General features: G+C 46.5%; 1 protein-coding gene across 2 annotated transcripts; it reads left to right on the forward strand.

The window, feature by feature from the left end:
* The first annotated feature begins 1,166 nt into the window (after positions 1–1,166).
* Positions 1,167–19,728, forward strand: CARD19 (caspase recruitment domain family member 19). Of its 2 annotated transcripts, XM_080350175.1 has the most exons (6): positions 1,167–1,257; positions 6,393–6,535; positions 8,338–8,491; positions 11,880–11,939; positions 13,387–13,458; positions 15,306–19,728. In XM_080350175.1, exons 1-6 carry the CDS (start codon positions 1,251–1,253, stop codon positions 15,416–15,418), a joined length of 549 nt encoding a protein of 182 aa, XP_080206301.1. In that variant the 5' UTR covers positions 1,167–1,250; the 3' UTR covers positions 15,419–19,728. The 2 variants fall into 2 exon arrangements, with proteins under 2 accessions (XP_080206301.1, XP_080206302.1); XM_080350176.1 differs by lacking the exon at positions 11,880–11,939.
* Positions 19,729–22,703: the final 2,975 nt, after the last annotated feature.

The raw sequence follows: 22,703 nt of genomic DNA on the forward strand, positions 1-22,703 counted from the left end.
TAAACTCCCAGCCTAGCTGGAGCTGCCTCTCATAAGAGGGGGTATGCAGCACGTGTACCCAAGGGCAAAGCCAAGTCCTCACTAAATCCTTTCTTAATTTGGCAACTCCTGCCTACCCCACAGGCTGCAGAACCGTGTCGATCAGGACACAACCACGCATGTCAGCGCCACAGCTTCCCCAGACACCGCAGCACCCAGAGCAAGGGGCTTTATTATCTCTGTGTCACCAGTCCCGGTGCACTGGTGCGGCTTTGCTTTTGGGATCTTGTGGGCCAGTGGTCACCCAGGCAATGGTTGTGTTCCTTGGCTAAGGGTCAGTCTTGGTGCTCCAAGACTTGCTGCTTAATGTTTTTAAGAAGAGGTGTCTGTGTGGGGACAGTTGTGTGGTTGAAGCATTTTATGTACCAGTCCACAGGCAGCTTTGCTTACTGAGATTTTAATACCTCCAGAAGATTTCAGTCCCTCTTTAATATAAATGTTTTTGTTCCTGTTTCAACATGAGTCATAATTACAAATCACCCTGTGTCTTTTCCATACTAGAAATCCACCTTTTCCAACATATTATAAAAATATTAGATTTTGCTGAAAAAAGAAGGAAAAACTGGAGTAATAAATAATGTATCGCTTTATCACAATTTGCAAAGCTACGGTTCAGCCTCACTCCTCTGCAGCATTAATACCTAGGAAGGCATCTTGTGCTCCATACCACACTGGATAATCAAATGCTGATTAAATTTTGTGCTAACAGGGGTTTCTAAAACGCACAGGTTTCCTTGCACTTGTGCTTTCATGAAGTTCGTCTGTCCCAAATAATTAGATGCTTCACTGCAGCTTTTCTTGGACTGAGAGCTGTCCCTGCTCCTGGCACTTGAGTAACTGTCCAATTCGCCTCGCACGCCGTAGCTGCACTTAAACGTGTGCAGCGCAGCACAAATTGCATACGGATATTATGCAAATGCAGACATGGTGTCTGAACAGTTAAATTACTTGTGGAAGAGAAAATTGCGGCGTTAGTAACTATGCGATTAACCGTTTCCGAGCGGACAGCTGCACGTCCCCAGCCCCGCGCTGCCCCGGCGCCGGGGCCCGCACGGAGCGGGGCGGGAGCGGCCCCGGCGCCACCGCTTCCCTGCCCGCCCCCGCCAGCACCTCCCCCGGGCCCGGGAGGCGCCGCCCCGGCCCGGCCCCGCCGCCAGCCCCGGCAGGAAGGGCCGCAGCCCGCGGGCGGGCCGGGCAGCGCCGCGGCCGCCATGGCCGGTGAGTGCGGGCGGGGAGAGCCCGGGGGGCGCGGGCAGGCGGCGCCGCTCGCCCCGGGGTCGGTGCCCGCGGCCGCTGGGGTGCCGCCGTGCGTTCCGCGGGGCAAGTGTTTTGGAGCCTTCAGCGCCCCGCACTCCGAGGGGGGGATTTCCCCGCGGGGGTTCCGGGACGGGTGACGCCCGCGGGCGGCAGCGCGGGGCACGGGAGCGGCCGCCGCCCGGTCGGGCCGGCTCTGGGCAGCGTGGTTCCGCGGCGGGGCCGGGCGGCCTGGGCTCGGGCACGGCGGCCGGTGTCAGCGGGCGGGGGAGCCGGAGCCGGTGCTGCTGCGTGTCCGAGCCGGGGCCTGTGCGCTGCCCCCGCACCGGGTGTCAGCGGGGGGACGGCGGCCGCCCGGCCCGGGTCCTGCGCTCGGGAACGTTCCGCCCGCCGTCCGCACCACCTCCCGGTTCTTGACGGGCCCGTTGTGTCAGCCTTTGTACGGAGCTCGGGGAATGCGAACAGACTCGTGTCACACTCGAGCATCGAGAGCTTTTTACCGTTTTGCTCACTGTTTTATTATTTCTGCGATTTTTGAAAACATATTTCAGATGAAGATGAGTTACTGAGCTAGCTGCCAAAGGCTCTTACTTGCGGTGACCAACTGGCCCATGGCCCTGGCGCGGTGGCTTCCAGCCCCGCATGGCCCGAGCCAGCCCGGAGGAGCAGAGCGGTTGCTCTTCACTGGGTGCATTCAGTGACCGCTGCAATCTGATCATCTCAGACTGTTTCTCTTGCAGCCAGATTCCTTCTTAAATCTTGTTCTTGGGGCCTTGAAAGGGAAAAGCCAAAAGCAAAATTAGTATCATGCTGATATTTTGTTGAGAGTTTTTCAGCGCTTTCCCGAGACGATTCAACAGGACGTTTACATGGTCACGTACAAATGGCAGGTCAGGTTTTGGTTGTCAGCTTGCAGTTATAAAGTTTATGAAAATCGTCCAGGAGTTTTACAGGGAGTTGCGACTCGTGTTCGTGTTGCACAGCAGATGCCATTGAGGTTTCTGGAATGGATTTTTTATGAGTGATGCGTGGTCTTATGGAGAATGTCAGATGTGTTGGGTTTGTGTCTTTTGTGTTTAAATTTATCTGCTTGAAATGATGCTGTTTGCTTTGTAAATTGAAGGAGGCTTTTAAGGGGAAAACAAACAAAGGATGAAGCCATACACATACAGTGGTGTCAGAGACAGTATCAAGAGTCCTTATGTAAATATTGGTGGAGTTATTAACTGGTAAGATCTGCCCACCTGACTGAAGGTGGTTGGCAGCATTTGTGCTCCTGGGGCCCAAGTGCAGATGACAACAGTGACATGTCAGTGTAGCAAGGAGGGGCTGATCCCAGCCCTGGCCATTTGAAATGCAACTGGATTTATTAACTTGCTGTGAGGTAGCAACTGCTGTCACTAATTTTATGTATTGTCTGTTTGAGGAGCTACTGGCTACATAACCAGTAATCTCTTGCGATTTTTCTGATATGTCTTAATTATATGTGTATTTCCTTTCCTTCCGGGCGTGCGGTCAGGTGCATGTTAGTGTGCCATGCATCTGCTGGATTCGAGAGGCTTTATGTGCCTCGGGTAAGAGAAAAAGAAGCTGTTGTGTATGATGTGTCATGGGCTTATAGTAATTATAAGCCAATAACATAAAATTATGAGTCATGTCTTCTTCTCAGCTGTCAAAGGCAGTTCCCGGGTTTCCTGCCTGTCTCTTTGAAAAATTTGCATTTCCTCTGAGTAAGGAAAATACCAGCCTTTTTAAGCAATACCAATGCCTGTGCTGTAAACTGTTGATAATTCACCTGATCTGATTTTGCTGCTCTGAACTTTCTAGGCAAGTACTGGCTGGTGGCATGACAGTCCTTGTAAAGCTGGGCTGACTCCTGCTTAAAAACAACCTCTTCTTAGCATAAAGATTTTCTGTTTTCCTTGCAATAACTGTTGTCTCTTTGAGGCAGTGAGATAAAAGGTGGATATGCAAAATATCCCAAAGAACCACTCCCTACGTTCTGAAGACTTGCTGGCGCATCAGTAGCCTTGCTGCAGTTGTGCAGTTGCCTGGTTTGGGGGTTTCTGATTTTTTAAATGTAAACTATGGGCGTGTTCAATATTAAATGCTGCTGCTTATGAACAGTGATTATAAAACTTAAAAGCACGGTCATGTTTGTGCACCCATAGCTGGTAGTGCATGGGCACAAGTTCGTCCCGTGACAAAGCTCCTGGGGCACACTGGGCTCAGGAGCATCGTGTGGTGGCTCCAAACACACGTATGCTTTCTAGAAACCCTTCTTGCTCCAAAGCAGGATGCCACGTTCCAGTCACTAGGATTGGTGGAGCTTTTTTTGTTTGTTGTCTTTAAATTTAGTAGCTGTGATGCAATTCTGCACTGGTGGGCAGTGTCGGTGGGAGGTTTCACTTCTCTGGTCTACCAGAAGCCTGTAGGCAGTTCTTTGTGTGGTTTGGGCAGAGATTGCTCAGAATAAGAGGAGAGACAAAAGATTTTGAAAGGGAGAGGTGAGATGTTAGAAGAGTGAGATACTTCTGCTCTGCTTTTATTGAACGAGCTTGATAACCATTCTTCAGGAAATTTTAAACCTTGCACCCCATCCTAAATACTGAACTGAAGTAATCTGGAGGAGGTGAAGGTGCAGGGAGGTGAAATGTCTCTGTGGGAGTCGGGGGGAAGCAGACTGCTCCATGGGTGCTTCCTGAAAATGGAGCGTCCCATAGGATGGGAGACGCGTTTTGTGGATGCCTGAGCCATAAGACCTGTCCTTGGCAGGCACGGTTTAGCAGTAGCCAGCAAGGCCAAGACTATAGTCTAATTCTTCAGCCTTTTGGCTTAAATGGGAAGAAAATGGAGCCACCCCGGAAATCTGAGGCTTATGTCTGTGACACCACCATGCAGGTTTCAGATGGCAGCAAAACGGCCTTGGTAAGACTGGTGGTGGTTTAACAAGCGTGTAAATGAAAGATGCCGCAAGCACATGGAGTGCTCCTGATTGCTCAGAAAATGATCTTAAATGTGATCTTTGGTTGGTCACAGTTAACTTCAGAGGCGTAGTTGCTGCTAATAGACTTCTTCATGCTGCCTGTGCAGGGATCAGTAATGACAAGGTAATGACAAAGCAGCACAGAGCAAAAAACAGGGAAGGAGATGACACTTCGGGCCAGCTTTTATTATACTTTATATACTCATTGTGCTGGATCCTTGTCACGATTTCAGCACTTGCTGTGGTTCATTCTTTGAATGTCACAGTGCTATTTGAAGTTTAATTGCTCAGCTAGCTGTAAGACCCTGGTTTAATGCATGTTTTTTGTAAGTTTGCAGAAGGTAGAGAGTTGTTGGTGACACTACAAATCACGTAGCTGAGGCAGAAGAGGAGGGAGCTGCACTGTGGCACTTCATTCCCCAAAAAGTATTTGCATGAACAGACACAACTTCACAGGCTTCTGGTCCTCGCCTCAGCCTTTTGAGCCTGCCAGTGAGTTGAAGAGGAGAAGTTTGATCTCAGATGTGAATCAGATAATGTGGAACTTCTTGGAACAAAAGGAAATTGCACAGCACATATGTCAGGACAGCGTGTTTCTGACAGGACACTGAAAGGTTGCCATTAGAGTGAGCAGGGGAAAAGCAAAGCATTAGAAACATGTGGGAATAATATGGTGTTTGTATAAAAAGTAAGCATGTAGCCGAATTCCGGTAGTCTTGTCTGAATAGGAGTGACACTGGAGAAGTTATTAGTGCGTGATGGTCACACTGGGAGCTTTTCCTGAGCCCTTCCCTGTAAATGTTTGTAGTGCCACAGATACAGAAGGACGTGGTATAGAAAGGGCAAGGGCTGCGCTTGGGTGAGGTGCATCGAGCCAAAGTTTTCTGGCTCTTTTCCATCACTCTTTTGTTTATCTTCTCTAAATTGCAGGGCACAAAGAGCTGATGCTTTTGTATTTCCTGGTAGCCAAAATACCATAAAACCTATGCATTTGCTTTAAATGGGGGTGGTGATGTTTTGGTTTTGTTTTCTGTGCTGCTTGGTTATAAAGGGCTGTACTGACATTTTGACGCTTATTTCAGACACGGTCATAGACATTCTCTTTCTAAATCTGATAAGGGCACAGTAACCCGTTAAATAGGCCTGTGCCTGTGTCTCAATCTAGGGGCTGCACACAGGCAGCTGTAACCAGGGCTATGCTCCTGCAAAATCCAGTGCTGCCAAACTGGAAATGGTGCCTAAAACAACAACAAGTCTGGATTTATGTATTTGCAGGGGTTTGGGTTAATGGAAAGTTATGTTTTATTTGTATGGCTGTTTGAATGTACTTCCATGGTAAAAATGTGCTGCTTTTTGAGTGCCCATTGCTCCCGCATGAACTGCAGGTCGAAGTGCTTCCCTAAAAACTTGGTGGCTCTTTGGCAGAGGTGCCGTTCCTGATGTTCCTGTTCTGTTTCAATCTGCGCAGTTCCTGCTGGGCAAGCTGCTGATCTCCCGTTAGACAAGAGGCACCATGAGCTCTGGGAGTGATTTGGGGTGAAATATCTGCAGCTGGGTCAGCCTGGCCTGGCTGTGCTGTGGTCCTTGGGTGCTGGGCAGCAAAGACCAGCCCTGTGCTATGTACCTGTATCAGTAATGTACAAAATTTGAAGCCAAATTTATGTCCTTTTACTGTTCTACATCAGGGAGAACCTCTCTCTATGAAGTACATATTTACATCAAAAAAATTATGAAATGCATTAGTTTTAAACTCCATCACCGGTTGTCATAAATGATAGAAAATTTCTCTTCTGCGATTTACCAACTCTAGGACTGTATTTGGTTAAATATCCATCAATGCTTGACATCTAAGTAACTTAGAACCTTCACCCTTTGGCAAGTGAGAGAGGCAGCACGATTGCCCAGCCAGGAGTTCAGATGTGTGTGATTTTAAGTGGATGGGTCTTTGGAAGCACGTGGCTGTGTTGTGTTTCCCTCATAGATAGTTCAGCTTTCTAAAATCACGTGATGGTGGTAATTTTATTTTAGCTATTTAACCACTGTTAGGAAGATGAAATTGATAGAATTTAAAGATGGCTTGCTAATTAACCGCTGTGGTTTGTTCTTTCTTTAGATCAGTCATATTGTCATCGGCTGCAACACGACATGTATTTTCTTACAAGCAATAGCCGACTGAACGAGCAAGTGGTTGATAAAATTATTCTTCAGCTTAACAGAGTCTACCCTCAAATTCTTACCAACGCAGAAGCAGAAAAGGTAATTTGATGAATTTTACCGTATATCTGAATGTTGCATTGTTTTCGCAGGTGTTTTGCTCAGCTGCCCCGTGCAGCCAGTCCTCCTCACCTCTGACTTGCTGGCCAGTTGTCTCTGGGATCTCGTATCAGAGGAGAAGTCACAGGGCTGGCACGTTCCCCGTGCCAGGTGGTTCTGAGAGGACGGTGCGTGCAGAACCACGCGCTCTCAGGGCCGCTCCGTGGGCTCCATTGCACCCGCCGGCTCACCACGTGCCCTGCGTGCCCGCCTGACGTGTCAGATGGTCCGTGCTGCATCCAGATGTGTCCGCAAAATCATTAATGGATTTCAGTGGCTGATTAATGTGATTAATAACTCTGAGTATTGGTAGAAAGGGTATTAATCGCACCTGTAAACATGGGAGCTGTGAGAAGTGGATGGGGTTAGTAACGTCTTCTGTATAGAGGAGGGCTGCCCTCCCTGACACGAAGCTTTCAGAAATAGGTAGCTAGTTTTAGGGAGGAAGATTGTTTGAACTTGTATGGACCGAAAGTTAAAGTCAGTTGAAAGCTTTCCAGATACTACTTAAAACAGTTCGTAGTTGCCCTCTGCTGACTTCATTGGCTGCACAAGGCTGCGGATTTTGGCATGTAGGTATCTTAACATTAGGGAAAATGGGTGTCATTCTGTCAAACTCCAGGGAATAAATAGCGTTTTGGTGGCGTAGAGCAGTGCTGGATCATCAACTGAGCCAGTCTAGCCACTCGGTTATGGTAGTGGTGTGACATGCACAATTGAAGATCATCTAATTCCCTCAAGAACTTAAAAATAAATGCATAAAGAATCTGTGAATCTTCATTTGTGACTTCTGCACTCAGCAGACAGAAATGAACTGCTTTCTCATAGGTCCAGGCAAGTTTCTGCCAACTCTATTGAGTATTTAGGAAGCTTAACAATCTCAGCTATATCTGGTAGACCTTGTGGGAATTTTGTCAGAATAAAGAGTGTGGTATAAGATGTGTTGCATTCCTGTCCCCCTAGAGCAGGAATTGATCTTAACCGAAAGTGTACTACAAATGTTACCTGCGGTACTGGTCTGAAATAAAATGCTTTGCTGAGAATGGCTTTGGACGTTTTCCAAATGGGCTGAAATCAGTGTGATGTGTGTAAGGCCAGGTACATGTTTTTATTCTCTTTGTAAGGTCTCCTCATATTCATCACAATTGGCAGTACAGAAGAAAAAGTACTTTCTTCTGCAACTGATTGCCGTATTGCCCGAGTAATGAATTTGTGTGTGTTGTGCTGGGTACGCAGCGGTTAATAGTGCTGGAAACAATGACACGTGTAATCTTGGGATGATGAACACTCCAATATTGGGACTAATATAAGCAGTATAAAATACCTTTTGGGGTGATTGTTACTAGGCAACGAAGGGAAAACTTGAAAACATAAAACTTAATTATAAGATTTGTTGATATTTTCTATCAGTAGCTGTCAGAATCAAATTGTTGAATAGCAAACACCATGTTAGTTTGAATGCAGAGAAAATATCAGAGTAGCTGTAACTTTATCAGGACAGGAAAAACCGAGGAAGGCAGAGGCGATGTTCTCTCCATCGAGCAGCGCTGAGCAGATGGAGCTCAGCGTCTTGAAGATTGCTGTGCAATGCGTGTCTTTCTTGGGTTCCCCTTACTTGTTTGACCAATTATTTTAGCAAAAATACAACAAGTTCTATATCTTTGCTCCGTGACATATTGTAAAGTGATGTAAAATTGATCTCCACTGTTGCAATCTCTCTTCTGATGAGTGCTTTTCTCTTACAGTTCAGGAATCCAAAGGCATCGCTCCATACCAGACTTGCAGATCTGCTAAAGCACCTTCAAAAGAAAGGAGACAGACACTGTCAAGAGTTTTACAGGGCTCTACAGATCAATGCCGAACAGCTCTATAATGACCTGCCGAGCAGGAAAATCTTGAGTAAGTTGATTTGTAAGTTGAGTTGTAGATTTCCTCATCGGTGTATCACAGCATCTCTTTCAGATGAGGTCTAGGTTGTTGAAATAACCTGTTTAGGTTATTGCAGTGATTTTGGGGCTATACATGAATTCCTTCTCATTGGAATTCCAAAAGTTGTAAGGGGATGCGTAGTTCTTGTTGACTGGTGTAGGTAGTCCAAAACTGTTTGGTTGTTTGGAAATATGAGATATGTCTTTAAAACAGTTTAAGTGCAACATGTAAGACAGCAGTATAACTCATCTGAAGTACAATTTCTCTTTTAGTAACCATTTCTTAATTCTGACTTGTAGCACGTAAGAACATTACAAACCCCAGATTTGTGTAATCTCAGAACTCCAGTGACCCAGAAGCTTGGCTTTCCCTCAATCCATAAGTCTCCTAGTTGCGTCTAGTTTAACGTAAAGCAAACATTCATAGGCCCTTGCAATTACAAACTTTGATGTTAATCACTTAAGACTTGTTTTGTGCAGTGGGCAGGCCTGACTGATCTCTGTAAAGCTGCCCCCCAAACATCAATGTATGTACTTCAGAAGGACTGAGGCTCAAACAGATTTGATTCTACACTGCGAAGGAGCTCATTTCTTTAAGGAAAAGTATCAAGCCTGACGTGCCAACCTGGGATAACTCTTGCTGTGCGTTGGTGTTTGTGGTTCTTTGGGTTTTTGGTGGGTAACAAAGTGGAGAAAAGAACGATGTGCCAAGTGGATGGGAAATACGTTCAGGCATCCGCATACTGAAATGACTTGAGGAGCTTGAGGGAAAGCTCCCACGTTTAAGTTAATGAAGCTGCAAAGGAACTGTAGTTTAAGAAATCCTTACAGAGTCTCTGACAGCACTAATGTGTCACTGGTCAATTGATTTCTAGTTGTAAGAAACTCCACAATTAGGTGCTGGGGGAAATTTTAGACGTGTGAGTCAAACTCCAGTGAGATTCAAACCAAAGTCCATAGGTTTAAGAAAACCAAAAACACAAAAAAAACCCCACAACACCAAACTATTAGACCAGTTGTATATCTGGACTGAAAACGGCTTGTAAAATGGTAATTACCTTTGAAGGTACTGTATTGTCTAGATTTGTTTTGCCTTTCATTTTGAAGGAAGAGCTTTGTACCTACCCAGCACGAATAGGTGCCAGTGGCAAACTGCAGCGTTTCCCTGCCTGCCCTGGGGGCTGCAAAGGTACCACAGGTCCCCATAGCCCGTACCTGAGCCCCTTGAACTGGGAATTGGGGCCCATCCCTGCCTCCAAATCTCCGATGAGCGTGAATCCCCAGGGATTCAGCCTCACAGCAGCTTTAAGGGAGGGCTTTTGATCTGACATTCACCTTGCAGAAGTCATGGGGCTCTTCGATCAGTCTTGGATCAATCATTTTCACTCAGGTAGAGCTCAAAGCAACAGATTTTTCTGCCGGGCTGACTAGAAGGGAGCAGACAGCCATTGTTAATTAAGAACAACTTAAGAAGTCTTAGTATAGTCACTAAGAATAAAATTTCAAGAGTGTATTGATGGTCTAAGAGTTCGACCTCTGTTAATGTTCAATAACACCTTCTACAAGCCATTTCTGAACAAGTGTCTTTAGTACGCAAGTCCTTACACCTGGTTTGCGTGGTGACATTGGAGAGTTTTACTCGGTAGCCACAGGAGCAGGCAGGTTAGGGCCATGTGTAACCAGCACGTGTGCTAGAAATGCTTCACAGGAAAAACAGAGCTGTTTGTGGTGCCCCAAAACTGCTTTGCTGCTGTTACGCAAAGAGACTCCAGTAACTATCATGAATCATTAAATTGTCTGTATCGTGGTACACTCTCTTACGTTACCATCTTCAGTACGATAATGTAAATAACCAAGTTAAAATACTACTACATGGTGAGATTCTGCAGTTTCCTTATATTGACCTGAGAAGGAAATGATTAGATGATTCTGTTAATATGTTTGCTGCTTCATATGAGTTCTGTAACTAAAACAAACGTCTGCATCCTGGGTTGAATGGTCGATAAGCATCTGTGCAGCATTTTAAGCTAAAATCACAAACAATTTTATTCTTCAGCAAAAGCTCCCTTTTCAATATGAGCTGTTATTTCTCATTTAAGTGAACATTTTGAATATTAAAGGCATCATCCCTCTGGCCTCTAACACGTACAATTTTTACGTTACTCAAATGTTACTCACAGCAGTGGTTGTTGAATTTGTCAAATTGAGCACAGAGCATTGACAGAATTGACACTAGAATTTGTAAATGTGAAAGAAAAAGCGCATTCCTATTATGGGGACTTTGTTGTAAGTGCAGATTAAACTGAAACGCGCAGCATTGTGAACACCTGGAGAAATGATTGATGAGGACACTGATGAACTAGGACAGGGTTCTGTAGTAGAATATATGCAGCTGTCCGTCTGAAACATATTTTTGACATAGGAAATACTTTCAAAGGTTTCTGTTTCATTTTTAAAACAGCTTTAACATTTGCTCTAGAATAAAACCCCTTTGCCTCAAGTGTAATATTGCGATGAAACCTTGGGTAATGTCTGAGAGTTCCCACTAGAGGGGAGGTGCAGCACAGGCATGTGCAGCTGAGGGCTGCTCCGCATTGTCACGCAGGAGGGAGCTGAAGCCAAACGGTCTCACACTGTGCGTTAGAGGAAAGTCATTCCTGTGGCATTTCTGGTGCCGGTGGTGGTCTTGGTGTTGCCTGCACATTCTGCAGATAAGGGCATCTCCACGTCTGCGTGGCAAAGGCGTCTCTGAAAGAGCTGCAGGTCCTTAAACTACTTTATTGCTGGCAAATACTGAACACCATAAGGTCAACCTCCATTTCTATTTTTGCAGAAAAATAGAGGCAAAAATTATTTGTGCCGAATGTTAGCGCGTAGTACCTACAGGCTTTAAAAGAAGCTGAACACGACTTTAGCTGGGACCAGAATGGAGATAAATAATCTCTGCCAAGGGGTTTGTTCCAAGCGCTTCATCTGCTGGGTACATCAATGCCCCGGGATTTACGGAGGAGCAGAGGGCTGTTTGCAGATTAGCACGTCCATTCACACATAGTTTCTGTTCATGACAATGAAGGTTTCTGGCGTTATGGGAGGATCGGCTCCCACTTTCCTCAGGTGGGAAGCGAGAGTAACTGTTAGTGCCGGGTGCTCAGCCATCCCAATCAAATCACTGTGTGCCTGCATCTTTTCATCACCGTAGATCCAGACTTAACTATAGCCATGATTTACCTTTGAAGAGCTTAATATTCTACGTCAAAATCGGGTATTTTTCTGAAATGTGTTATTTTGCTTGTGCTGATTATGTTTGTTTGTTTGCTTGAGCTGAGTACTAACTTTTTGTGTGTTGCTTTTATTTCTAGAAACCACAGATTCCACAGAGATAGACACTGACAAGGAGAAATATATGCTAAATGACAGGGGTAAATAAATGCATATGGTGTCGCTGGATGGAATGGCTTTTCAGATGCAATTTATTTTATCATGTAATTTGGATTTCATGTAACAAATAGTTTGTTTTATGATGTCTTTACTGTCACAAGTTAAGTGGAATTAATGGTGGCAAATGTACTTAGCTGCTGTTGAGGAAACCAGTGCCAGGAAATTGAAGAGACTCTAAAGTTTAATCAATATTTACAGTGGTATTTTTACTTACACTGTTATAGCTAAACTCTCCATTTCCTGTGGTTTCTTCAGTGCTTCAATAGTAAAGTCTTCAGCTGCTGCTGCTGTCGTTTTACATAAGGCCATCAATAATTTTTTAAAATAACTTGAATTTTTTTTTAAGCTTTCAAGTACAAATCATTTGAAAACAAAGAAAGGACGATGAACAACAGTGAAATTAAATCTCTTTTCCTCACGAAAACATGTAAATTTTTTCCCTCTTCCTCTGTTCAATGCCCGGATTAGAGGCAGATGTTTTATTCACTGAAAGATATTTTGGAAAGTAATTGAAGATCTGAAGAAACTGAAAAAAACAGCTGAGGAGTTCTCAACATTCATAATCAGCTATTTTATCATTCAAGTTTAATTCATATTTTATTTAGAAACTTGGATATAATTATGCGGGAATAAAATCACCTTCTAAGAACTTTGCCTTTTTGGCAATTTTCCCCTGAGACAAAAGTGAACCGAGGGGCAGAAACACAGTTTATATATTTTTGCCTGTGTTGTCATTACTTGGAGTATTGAACCAAATGGCTGCTCAGATCTTTCACAGCGCTGTTGCTGACTGCAGCGGAACAGAACGGGGAGCACAGAGAAAGCCCATGGAAATAAGAACATCAAATAACTTCTGTTCCTCCTGCTGATGAAGGAGCCGGCCTCAGCTCCGCTAATTCATTAGTCTGCAGTATATTTGTCCTTAAATTGACAGGTGCAGTTTAATTGTAGCTCTGCTCCTAGTGAAGTAGTAGATACAAACAGAATAATAGATAACAAAGCAGCAGCTATAAATCTTTATGTGACACGTGGACTCTGTGCCTTGGCCCAGTGGTGTTTATGGAGTAAATGCTGCAGTGAGGTCCCAGTAATCTGGTTAGTGTTTTGTTGTAGTGTTTGAAGGGGGTTTTGCACCAAGGTTTAGGGTAAGAAAACATCTAAGGAAGCTTTCACTTAAATTGAATAGGGTATAGCTGGATGAACACAGGTGGACAGTGAATGGTGCCAAAGCAACTGTAGTAAAAATTAATTACAGTATAGTAAATGTGCTTCATAGTACATTAGCTACAGAATATACATAATTGTGAATGTTAGCTTCATTTGAATACACTTAATTATGCATATTAATAGCAATTGATGATTTATGAACAGAGCTAAACTTCCACTGCTCTCTTCTGTCTTAATGTGTTTCCTTTTCGTTTTCTTTAGGTCCAGTGTTTTTCCTCGCTTGTTTTAGCATCGCGGCAGGATTTGCGCTATTTTGGTACTGCTCTAACTCAGGTAATCCACTCTGGTGGTGTTTCTCTTGGTTGCTTTTAGCACGTGACGGGACAGCCATCTACTATGGCTTGTTTAATAGCACGGGTCAAGGTGTCATCATTCATTAATGAGCTCAGGATACAAACTGCAGTTCAGACATGCAGATATAAATAATGAATAGTTTGCCCACAGAGGATGCCACAAATAGGGGCTCTTTTTGTAGACAGGAATCATGTGAGCTGCTGTTGCTATAGCAATGGGTGTGATTCCCAGCAGGAACACAGACCCAAACCTTTTGGCCCCCACATCCCGTCCTTCCCAGATCAGAGTCCCTCAGTCCATGGAGTCAGGGCTTAAGGCTAAAAGGGAACCATTAGACCATTGAGATTAACCCGTGTGTTTCCTCAGCTGCCATCGCTTCCGTTCATCAGGTTCAGTCACCAGCATTTAATAGAAGCATTTTCAGAAATGGGGAAAAATTGGGTGGGGAAAAATTTAATGAAATATAAGAAGGGAAAGTGCAGAATGTTGCATCTGGGCAGGAACAACCCCAAGTTCCAGTATAATTTGGGGAACGACCTATTAGAGAGCAGCGTAGGGGAAAGGGACCTGGGGGTCCTCGTATTCAACAGGATGACCATGAGCCAGCACTGGGCCCTTGTGGCCAGAAAGCCAATAGTACCTGGGGTGGGTTAGAAGGGGGTGGTCAGTAGATCAGAGAGGTTCTCCTGCCCCTCTGCTCTGCCCTGGGGAGACCACACCTGGAATCTTGTGTCCAGTTGTGGCCCCTCAGTTCCAGCAGGACAGGGAACTGCTGCAGAGAGTCCAGCGCAGCCACCAAGATGCTGCAGGGAGTGGAGCATCTCCCGTGTGAGGAAAGGCTGAGGGAGCTGGGGCTCTGGAGCTGGACAAGAGGACACTGAGGGGGGACTCATTCCTGGGGATCAATATGGAAAGGGGCAGTGTCAGGAGGATGGAGCCAGGCTCTTCTGGTGACAACCAGTGACAGGACAAGGGGCAATGGGTGCAAACTGGAACACAGGAGGTTCCACTGAAAGATGAGAAGAAACTTGTTCCTGGTGAGGGTGTCAGAGTCTGGCCCAGGCTGCCCAGGGGGGTTGTGGAGTCTCCTTCTGTGCAGACATTCCAACCCGCCTGGACACCTTCCTGTGTAACCTCATCTGGGTGTTCCTGCTCCATGGGGGGATTGCACTGGATGAGCTTTCCAGGTCCCTTCAACCCCTGACATTCTGGGATCCTGTGATTGTGTGAAAAGCATTCAGGGCCTGACACCAAACAAACACAGAGTCCATCACTTCCCTTGACCCCAGTTAATTGTCCATAGTGTTAGAAGTGTGTGTTGTCATCTCAGTTTGAACTGTTTTCAGCTCCAGCCTGTCATTTTTGTTGAGCCTTTTGCTACCAGATCGCAGAGCCCCTTATCTCTGTGCCAGCTGATATTTTGTATTTTTCCCCTGTGGAGGTCTTTGTGCCTCAAGTCCTCTTTCCACCTTTATTTTTGCTCTACATTACCAACTAGAGCTCTCCAAGGCTTTTGTTCAGGGCTCTTTTGTTCCCGTTTTTGATGCTCTCTCCTGTACCTGTGCTTTGTCTTAGTGCCCCACGTGTAACAGGGCTACCAGACCTGGCTGTCCCGGCTTGCACCACCCGCTGCCCTGCCATGGTGTAAATCTGCCGCCTTACCTAACTCATAACCTCCTCTTTTTGTGTCTGAACCTGCAGGGATGAATCCTAAGAGATACACGCTTCTCCTGGCTTGCCAGTTGATGTATACAATATACTATGCTAGAATGACATTTAACTGTGCTCATTCTCTCTTTTTCCTCCCATCTTCATTTCTGTTTTAGATACGAAGGTCGTAGGAAGAGCCAGAAGAATCTTGGGCTTTTCTCCTCTTATCATAGGAAGACACGTTAGAAATATTTGTATGTTGTATTTGGAAGACATATCAAGAAATTAAGGAAAAGCTGCCTCTTTGCTTGTCTGTACAGTATACCTGCCAAGGGAAGACAACGGTGCATGAATATTAATGTACTATACTCTCATACCAAAGATTTTTATTAACTAGCTTAATCAACAATTGCGTTGCCTCAAGATGTATTCAGAATTTTGGCTTTACATGTCCTTCCTTATTGGAACGGACCATTTATTTTTGTAAATGCTTATTTTAAAATATTTATCATTTGGATAAAAAAATATTTTTAATACAAACTTTAAAAGAAAATCCTAAGTGATCATGGGTCTTAAGCCAGGCTTGCATATGTGTTTTATACTGGAATGAAGGATCACGACTTTAAAGAATGCTAGCCTGTATTTTGTGATAATGTAAGAAAAGCACTTAAAAAGCCACATGCACTCAAAGCCTTACTAAGAAATGGATCTCCATCTCAGGATTGTCTGTTTTGTCTGTATCCTTTATGCTTTTGCTGCCTGAGCTCAGGTGGGCCCTGGCACCCGCGGGGTTCATCAGCGCCGGTACAACCCGTGTTGTGTCACCCTCCTGTTGGTTCGTGTTGGCGCTCGGGTCAGTTTGGTGCAGGGCCCAGCCCCGAGAAGATTTGTCAGATTCATTTAGCTTTTCCAATGCATGTTTTGCAGTCTGTATATGTAAGAAGCTGAAGTAATCCAAGATATTTTATAGGGACTTAAGTGCCACGACATGGGGCTCTTTATGGCCAAAAATAAGTAACTTACTTGAAGGTTTTTCATAATGTCATTTGATGACGTTATGTTTTCCTTCTGTAAGTTGAAACCTGAAAAACTTGGAGAAACCATTGAAAGGCTAAAATCCTTGGGAGAGATGCAGGGAGTCAGGGCTGCAAGTGGAGCAGCTTGGGTTTTGTAGCTTCAGGAACGTAACGGTGCTCCTGCTCCCCGTCCCGAGGGACGGGTGGGAGTTCTGACCACCCGTGAGAAACCATGTTGTCAGTGGATGGTTCTTCAATTCTAATATCTGCTCAGGGGTGTAAGGAGCTTGGGGACACCATGTCTCTGCACTTGGTGAGAAAGGGGCTTTGGGGCTCTTCATTCACTCAGATTTCCGGATTAAATCAACTGTCGCCTGAATGGAAGTTGTGCCTTCATCACACCACACGCTAGAGGATCCCATGCAAAATTTTAAGGCATTTGGAGTCAGACTGAAAATTGTCTTCCAGCTTTAAACTTTGCTCATGCTATAAAAATGTCATCATCTTCTCCAAAGCAAATCATCTTGGAATAACTGTATTTCCTTCCAGGACAACACTCGCCTGATACAGTACCAAGCACATGGTCCAGAGGAGGAACTGGGTGCAGGGCCAAAGTTTCAAATAAAAGACCCAAAGAGGATTTGCAGGAAATGTCTTAAGAGATGTAAAAGGGCTGGAGGAGCCTGGTTTTACTCTTCTGATAAAAAGTTTTTCCCTGTGGCATTGGAGTGTGGTGGGGACGTGAGCCCACCCCATGAGAGGTGGCTGCGCTCTTCATTAGGTCACAGCTCGTTGTCTCCATGGGCATCGCTGGTGTTGGTGCAGCTTGTCTGGAACTGTAGAATGAATGAGAGAATGTCCTGGGTTGGAAGGAACCCACAAGGATCGAGTCCAACTCCTGTCCCTGCATATGGCAACTCCACAGTTCACACCATGTGTCTGAAGGTTTTTGTCCAGTCTCTTCTTCAACACCGTCAGAACTGGGGCTGTGACACCTCCCGGGAACACCAGGGTGAGCTGGGCTGGGCTCAGGATGACGCTGTTGGCTGAAGGGTTTGTTCTGCCGGGCAGCCGGGCTCTGATTTCAGGAGTTCCCCTGCAGATGGTGCCTCCAGCAGCCGCATTCCCGCTGACTCAGCAGTTTGAGCAGCACCCGTAGCCCTGCAGCGCCCGTGGGGTTTGCTGTGCAGACAGACAGACAGACCCCGAGGTGCGCAGCGGGCCGGGGGTGTTACAAACACCAACAGCCCGATTGCAGCAGGGTGAAACCTGGAATGAGACAAGTGCCACGCGAACACAAGAACTCGCAGCAGAGCAGTTTATTTTGGCTGTTTTTCCCGTGGCTCCACCCCACCAGCTCTTGCATCATGTTGATCTCAGCTCAGCTGGGCCTGGGACTGGGCAGAAAGCGGCGCTGGAGCCGAGTGCGATTCCTGCAGAGCTGAGCAGGGGTCTGCTGCTGTGCTGCCGTCCAGCTTGGGAAGTGCCTTAATTATGTATTCTGCTGTTGTCTGCCTTGTGTTTAAGGTGACAACAGGTTGGGGTTTTGTTTTTTACCTCCAGCAAACCACTTCTAATTTATAACATTTGAAATGAAACGTTCCTTTCCTCGCTACTGCTGAACTCCTCTAGCAGCCCCTTTTTAAGGGACTAGAAAAAAAATACCACTGAAAGGGTTTTAAATCTTTACCTTGAAGCCAACTTTGAAGCCTCATTAGAGGAACGGTATTCCATTTTACACAAAAATGGTACTCAAAGTAGTTGCAACAGCCGCATCCCATTTTAAATCAGAAACAGAGGCCTTATCGCTGCAAAGCAGACTCTTTCTGTTTCGATTATGCACTGTGTTACCCCTTCGATAACAGGTTGCAAGTTGTTGTGAGCGGTTACTGAAACCTATAGAAGTTATTGGTGCCTTATTTAATCCAAAGGTGAGATTCTGCTGCGCTTACCGGTTCTGGGATCTCTTGCAGAGCCAGGAGCCCTCCAGGGTCAGTTGAACCGCCCCGGAGCACCTGGCTGTGCATGGGACATGCTCCTCCAGCTCCTTACGCCCTTTGTTGAGCCTTGAGAACCATCTGCAATAGGAAGGTTTACTAAAGGCTGTGGCTGTGTTTCTTCCCTGTCTGAGATTGATTGAGGTGAAGATGCTTCTCAGGGAAACGCAAAACCATCCAGGATGAGTTGATCCCAGATTTAGGGCTGGGCCAAGGGAGGAAAAAGGGGGCTTTGTTTATCCTGGTGGTGTTAGTTAAAGGACCTGGCACATGGCAGACAGCAGATGAAGTGAGGATTCCACCTGTGGTTCTGGAGGAAGCCTGTGTGGACCTCCATGGAGTCAGGTCCTTCTAGGCAAGCAGTGTGATTTACTTGGAAATAAATCAAGTAGGGTCTTGGCTGACCCTGTCTGGCTGCAGAATTCCAGCTTCCCCATCAAGAATAGCTTGGCATTTGCTGCTGAAACTGTACCGGTATTGAGGAATGTGCTTTACGTGCGGGGAAGTTGTCTTGGCTGTGTAACATTCAGCGGGCGGTTAAACATGCAGAGGATAGAGGCCGTTCTTGTGGACGCCAGGGTTGTCGTGCTGCAGACAGCAGATGTACAGGAGCTAATAGAATGGCTGTGTTTTCAGCATACCCTTGCCTTGTGCAGATCTCATTGAAGAAGTAAAATGCTTGCAGCCCTGCACCTTCAGCAGCATCATTCAATCTCCTTGAAGAAGTAAAATGCTTGCAGCCCTGTGCCTTCAGCAGCATCGTGGGCTGCAGAGACGAACAGCTGCTGTCCTGGACGTGGCCGGGGAGCAGGATGTGCCCACGGGGACCGTCCCCTTCGCTCTGTGCCACCCGTGCCGGAGTCCCCAAGGGATGGCGGGGAGCTCCACGCTCTTCTCCCTCCCCATACCCAGCCACTAATCATCTTCCTTCCCTGTGTTTTTCTTACGAGTGGGCTTTTTGATTTAAAGTAAAGCTGGGCTGCCTCTGATAGTCCTGGCGGTGATGCCGGGCTGCTGGCTCGAGGGCAAGGGCTGTGTGGTGCGGTGACCCCGAGCAGAGTGTGGCCCCACCACCGAACCAGCGGCGTGCAGAGGGCGCTGGGAAGCAAGTGACAGATCATACAATGGATTTGCACAATTCCGTTTGAAGACAGGCTGCTATTTAAAGTACTTCAGTGAAGTACTTCTGCCTGCAAGCCAGAGCGCAAATAAAGTGATGATTCATTCTGGGACAGAGCGGGCACTGCACAGCTGCCGAGGGAAAACTACTGTTTCTTTCACTTCTGTTTTGGGTTTCTTTTCTCATAATGTAATAAATTGAAAACATATTTGGTTAAACCGTGCAGTTGTGGATGCTTTTCACTGCTGTTCTGAATGCACAAGTGCTACTCCATGGAGGTGCCGTGCTGTAGCTGTGTAACCAGCGTTGCTGTTACACTGAGGTATGCAGTTTGCTGTACTTCACAGGTCCTGTGTTTTATAATCATTTCCCCTAATGTATGTCTTCTTGAGTTCTGTGGAAATTAATGGAATTTGTTTGTTTTTTAATGGGGTGAAGCTGGCAATTAAATTGAAATAAAATCTATACTGAGACAAAAATTGCTGCTGTTTTTCTTGTAGTTGATGTTTGCGCTTCTTCCACAAGTGCCGCACACCATGTTGCCCTCCCGTGGCTGCTGTCTGCCGGCTGGCTCCCTCCTCCTCTCTGCTCTGTGTTGGTTTGGGTATTTGTGGCAAGAGTTTTGACGTTTTTATCTGCTTTTAAAATCCTTTGCAGACACGTGGGTGCAAAGACTGGACGTCTTTTGCTTAAGCCCCAACTTTGTGTCCTTTTGGTAGTACCAGAGTCATCACCCACCAAGCCACATTCACTTCTTCTTGGTATGAAGTGACTTTGACACAAGGCTGATTTTAAGCGTTACTTTAACCACCCGAAAAGGGACTTAGCTCTAACTCATCCACTTTGTGGGGACATTATTAGTGCCAAATGCAAGAGAAACCAATGGCTGCAGATGCGACAGGCGTGCAGCAGCATCGCCCTGTTTAATTCACGGTGGCTGATTTGGCATAAAAGAGCAATTCAGGTGAATCCTGACCTGCCCTTTCTATTTTGGAGCACAGGCTCTATACACTGTGGTCACAAGGAAAAGCTTTCTGCCACGTTGCTGCTGATAAATATTTAAGAACATTGTGCCTAGTAAAGCATAAGCCCTTCAGACTTGGCCTGCGCTTGGTGAGCTGGTAGCGGGGCAGGGCAGATGCCGCAGCCAGAGCGCCACGGCACCCGGAGCCTGGATAAATAATGGGCAAGATGCGTCTTCTCGGCGCAACTTGTATCAAGTCTGCTCTTTTCAGCAGCAAAATATTTCATCGCGCTCAGGTGAGTTTTTTCTTCCTTTTCTTTTAAGCCAGGTTTTAGGAAGCCTGGGCTTTGGCAGCACCCAAGCCCCTGTCCAGAGGATGCTCACACCCAGGATGCCCCTGCCGAATGCCACAGCTCTTGCAGTAACAGAAAGGGAGAGATCTAAGATTACTTTCCGCTGTCTGCACTGGGCTAATTATTTTAAAATCTCCTAGCAGAGGTTGAAAATAGCATGACTGTGCCTCTGAAATATTCCTGATCCATAATGGTTGTGGACAGCTAAGTTGTAACTCATCTCCCTGTGGAGGAAAAAGCTACCCACTTAGACTGAGATTTCCAAATCTCGCCGGGGCTGAGAAGCACGCTGGAAATCTTTTGCAGAGGCTGTTACGCTGGTCCTCTGTCCCGCTCCCACCCCTCCTGTGTCCTGCGGTGACCTTCCCCTTGGCTGGGCTTTCACTTCAAGTAAGGATTAATTAAAAAGTTTCCTAAGCGCAAAGTGGATTCCAGAGAAGAAGAGGCAAAAAAAAAATCTGTGCTCTCCATCCTACCAATTCCAGCTTGGGGCTTGGCCTCACTTGGGAGGATAACACAATTTGAAAACTGCCAGGTGTCAGCCCCTAAGGCTGCTGTGAGCTGAGCTGGTGCCGTCCAAGCTGCCCGGCCCTGCCGCGGGGGACACGGGGACACGGGGTGGCACCAGGGAGATGGGCCCGTGCTGCAGTGACCGGGAGTGAGCAGCCATAGCTCTGCTCTCATGCTTCTTCCTGCACACCAGGAGAGGGAAACCCAGAGTTCATCACTACTTCCAAGCGCAAAATTGAGCCCATCAGCTGAGCGCTGGCACTCAGTGGCTGTGCCGGATGCTTCTGGCTGTGCTACAGATTCCAAACAGGCACCTTCATGTGCTCCCGGTGGCTTTTCCTCTCTGCCTGCACCCAACATGAGCTGGCTGAGTTCGGGGGGACTGAGCGTCCTGCAGAGGGGACATTGTTGTCCCATCGCTGTGAACGTGGGGCTGGACCTGCCCCTGAATCTCTCACCAGGAGGGTTTATAAGGCAAGTACAGGAGCTTGTTCTCCCACCCGTAAATCACGCACCACCCCAGGCCTGCTTTGCTTCAGTTTTATGCTGGTCTACAGTTCCGCAGCAAAGTGCAGCTGGGGCCGCCGGAGGCTGGTCCTTCACACTGAGCTGGCACCCTGAGTTATCACTGATGCTTCCCCTAGGTTGAACATGAAAAGGTTCTTCACCCAGAGGTGCTGGACACTGAACAGGCTCCCCAGGGAGGTGTCACGGCCCCAACCTGACAGTGTTCGAGAAGAGACCGGACAACGTCCTCAGACACACGGGGTGACCTGTGGGGTGTCCTGTGCAGGGACAGCAGTTGGACTCCATCATCCTTGGGGGTCCCTTCCCACCCAGGATGTTCGATGATTCTCGCAGTTCTGGAAGAACTCCATCCTGCTGGGAGGTGGAAGACAGTTTATGGCAGGTGGGATCCAAATTCAAAGTCCAGTTATTATATAACAGGTAAAAAGATAGCAGAAAAATAATAATTATTATTAATAATAATTCAGATAGCAGTTTTCTATGAATGAGTTGCACTGTGGGGCACAGGAGAAACTTGTCTTGACTAGCACAGAGTCGTCAAGAAAACAAACAAGTAGGAAAGAAATTCCTCATTCAGCCCTGGATGAAATTCAGCCCTGGATGAGTCCAGGCTGGTCCTGACTCGCTGTTCGTCACACCCTCTCCGTGCAAGTGAAGGCGACAGGCAAATTAAGCAAAACAGTAACAGTGACATCAGGTTTAAAGGTGACAGCATCTCTATTTGATAACCGCGATCCCTTTGAGATGTTGTGATGAAGCCAGCCAGGGCAGCTGTGGGGTGCAGGGCTTCAAACCTGGGTTTTTACCATCACTGAGAAACAAGAGCTTTTAGAGAGCATGAAGCGCACTGCCCAACATGGGCCCCTTGTGGTTTGCGCTCACACTGCCCCGTTCAGCGCGCTCCATACAGTTCAGTTTTGTTAAGTCACGTTCCCAGAATTCGAATCTCCACGAGCGATGGAGAGGCCTGGGGGAAATACAGTCACTTCTCTCTCAAACGATGCTCTCCCTGGCATGCCTGATGAATCATATTTTCTGACACAGAAAAAAAGGGTAAGGACACACAGCCGTCCCCCTCCACGGCTT

This window comes from Nesoenas mayeri (assembly GCF_963082525.1).
Source record: "Nesoenas mayeri genome assembly, chromosome: 10".
NCBI lineage: Eukaryota > Metazoa > Chordata > Aves > Columbiformes > Columbidae > Nesoenas > Nesoenas mayeri.

What these genes read in the sequence shown, in the direction of transcription:
- CARD19 (XM_080350175.1), top strand. An exon ending in CCAACGCAGAAGCAGAAAAG is followed by an intron (nt 6,536 to 8,337) that starts GTAATTTGATGA and finishes TTTCTCTTACAG; the next exon opens with TTCAGGAATCCAAAGGCATC. An exon ending in TTGGTACTGCTCTAACTCAG is followed by an intron (nt 13,459 to 15,305) that starts GTAATCCACTCT and finishes TTTCTGTTTTAG; the next exon opens with ATACGAAGGTCGTAGGAAGA.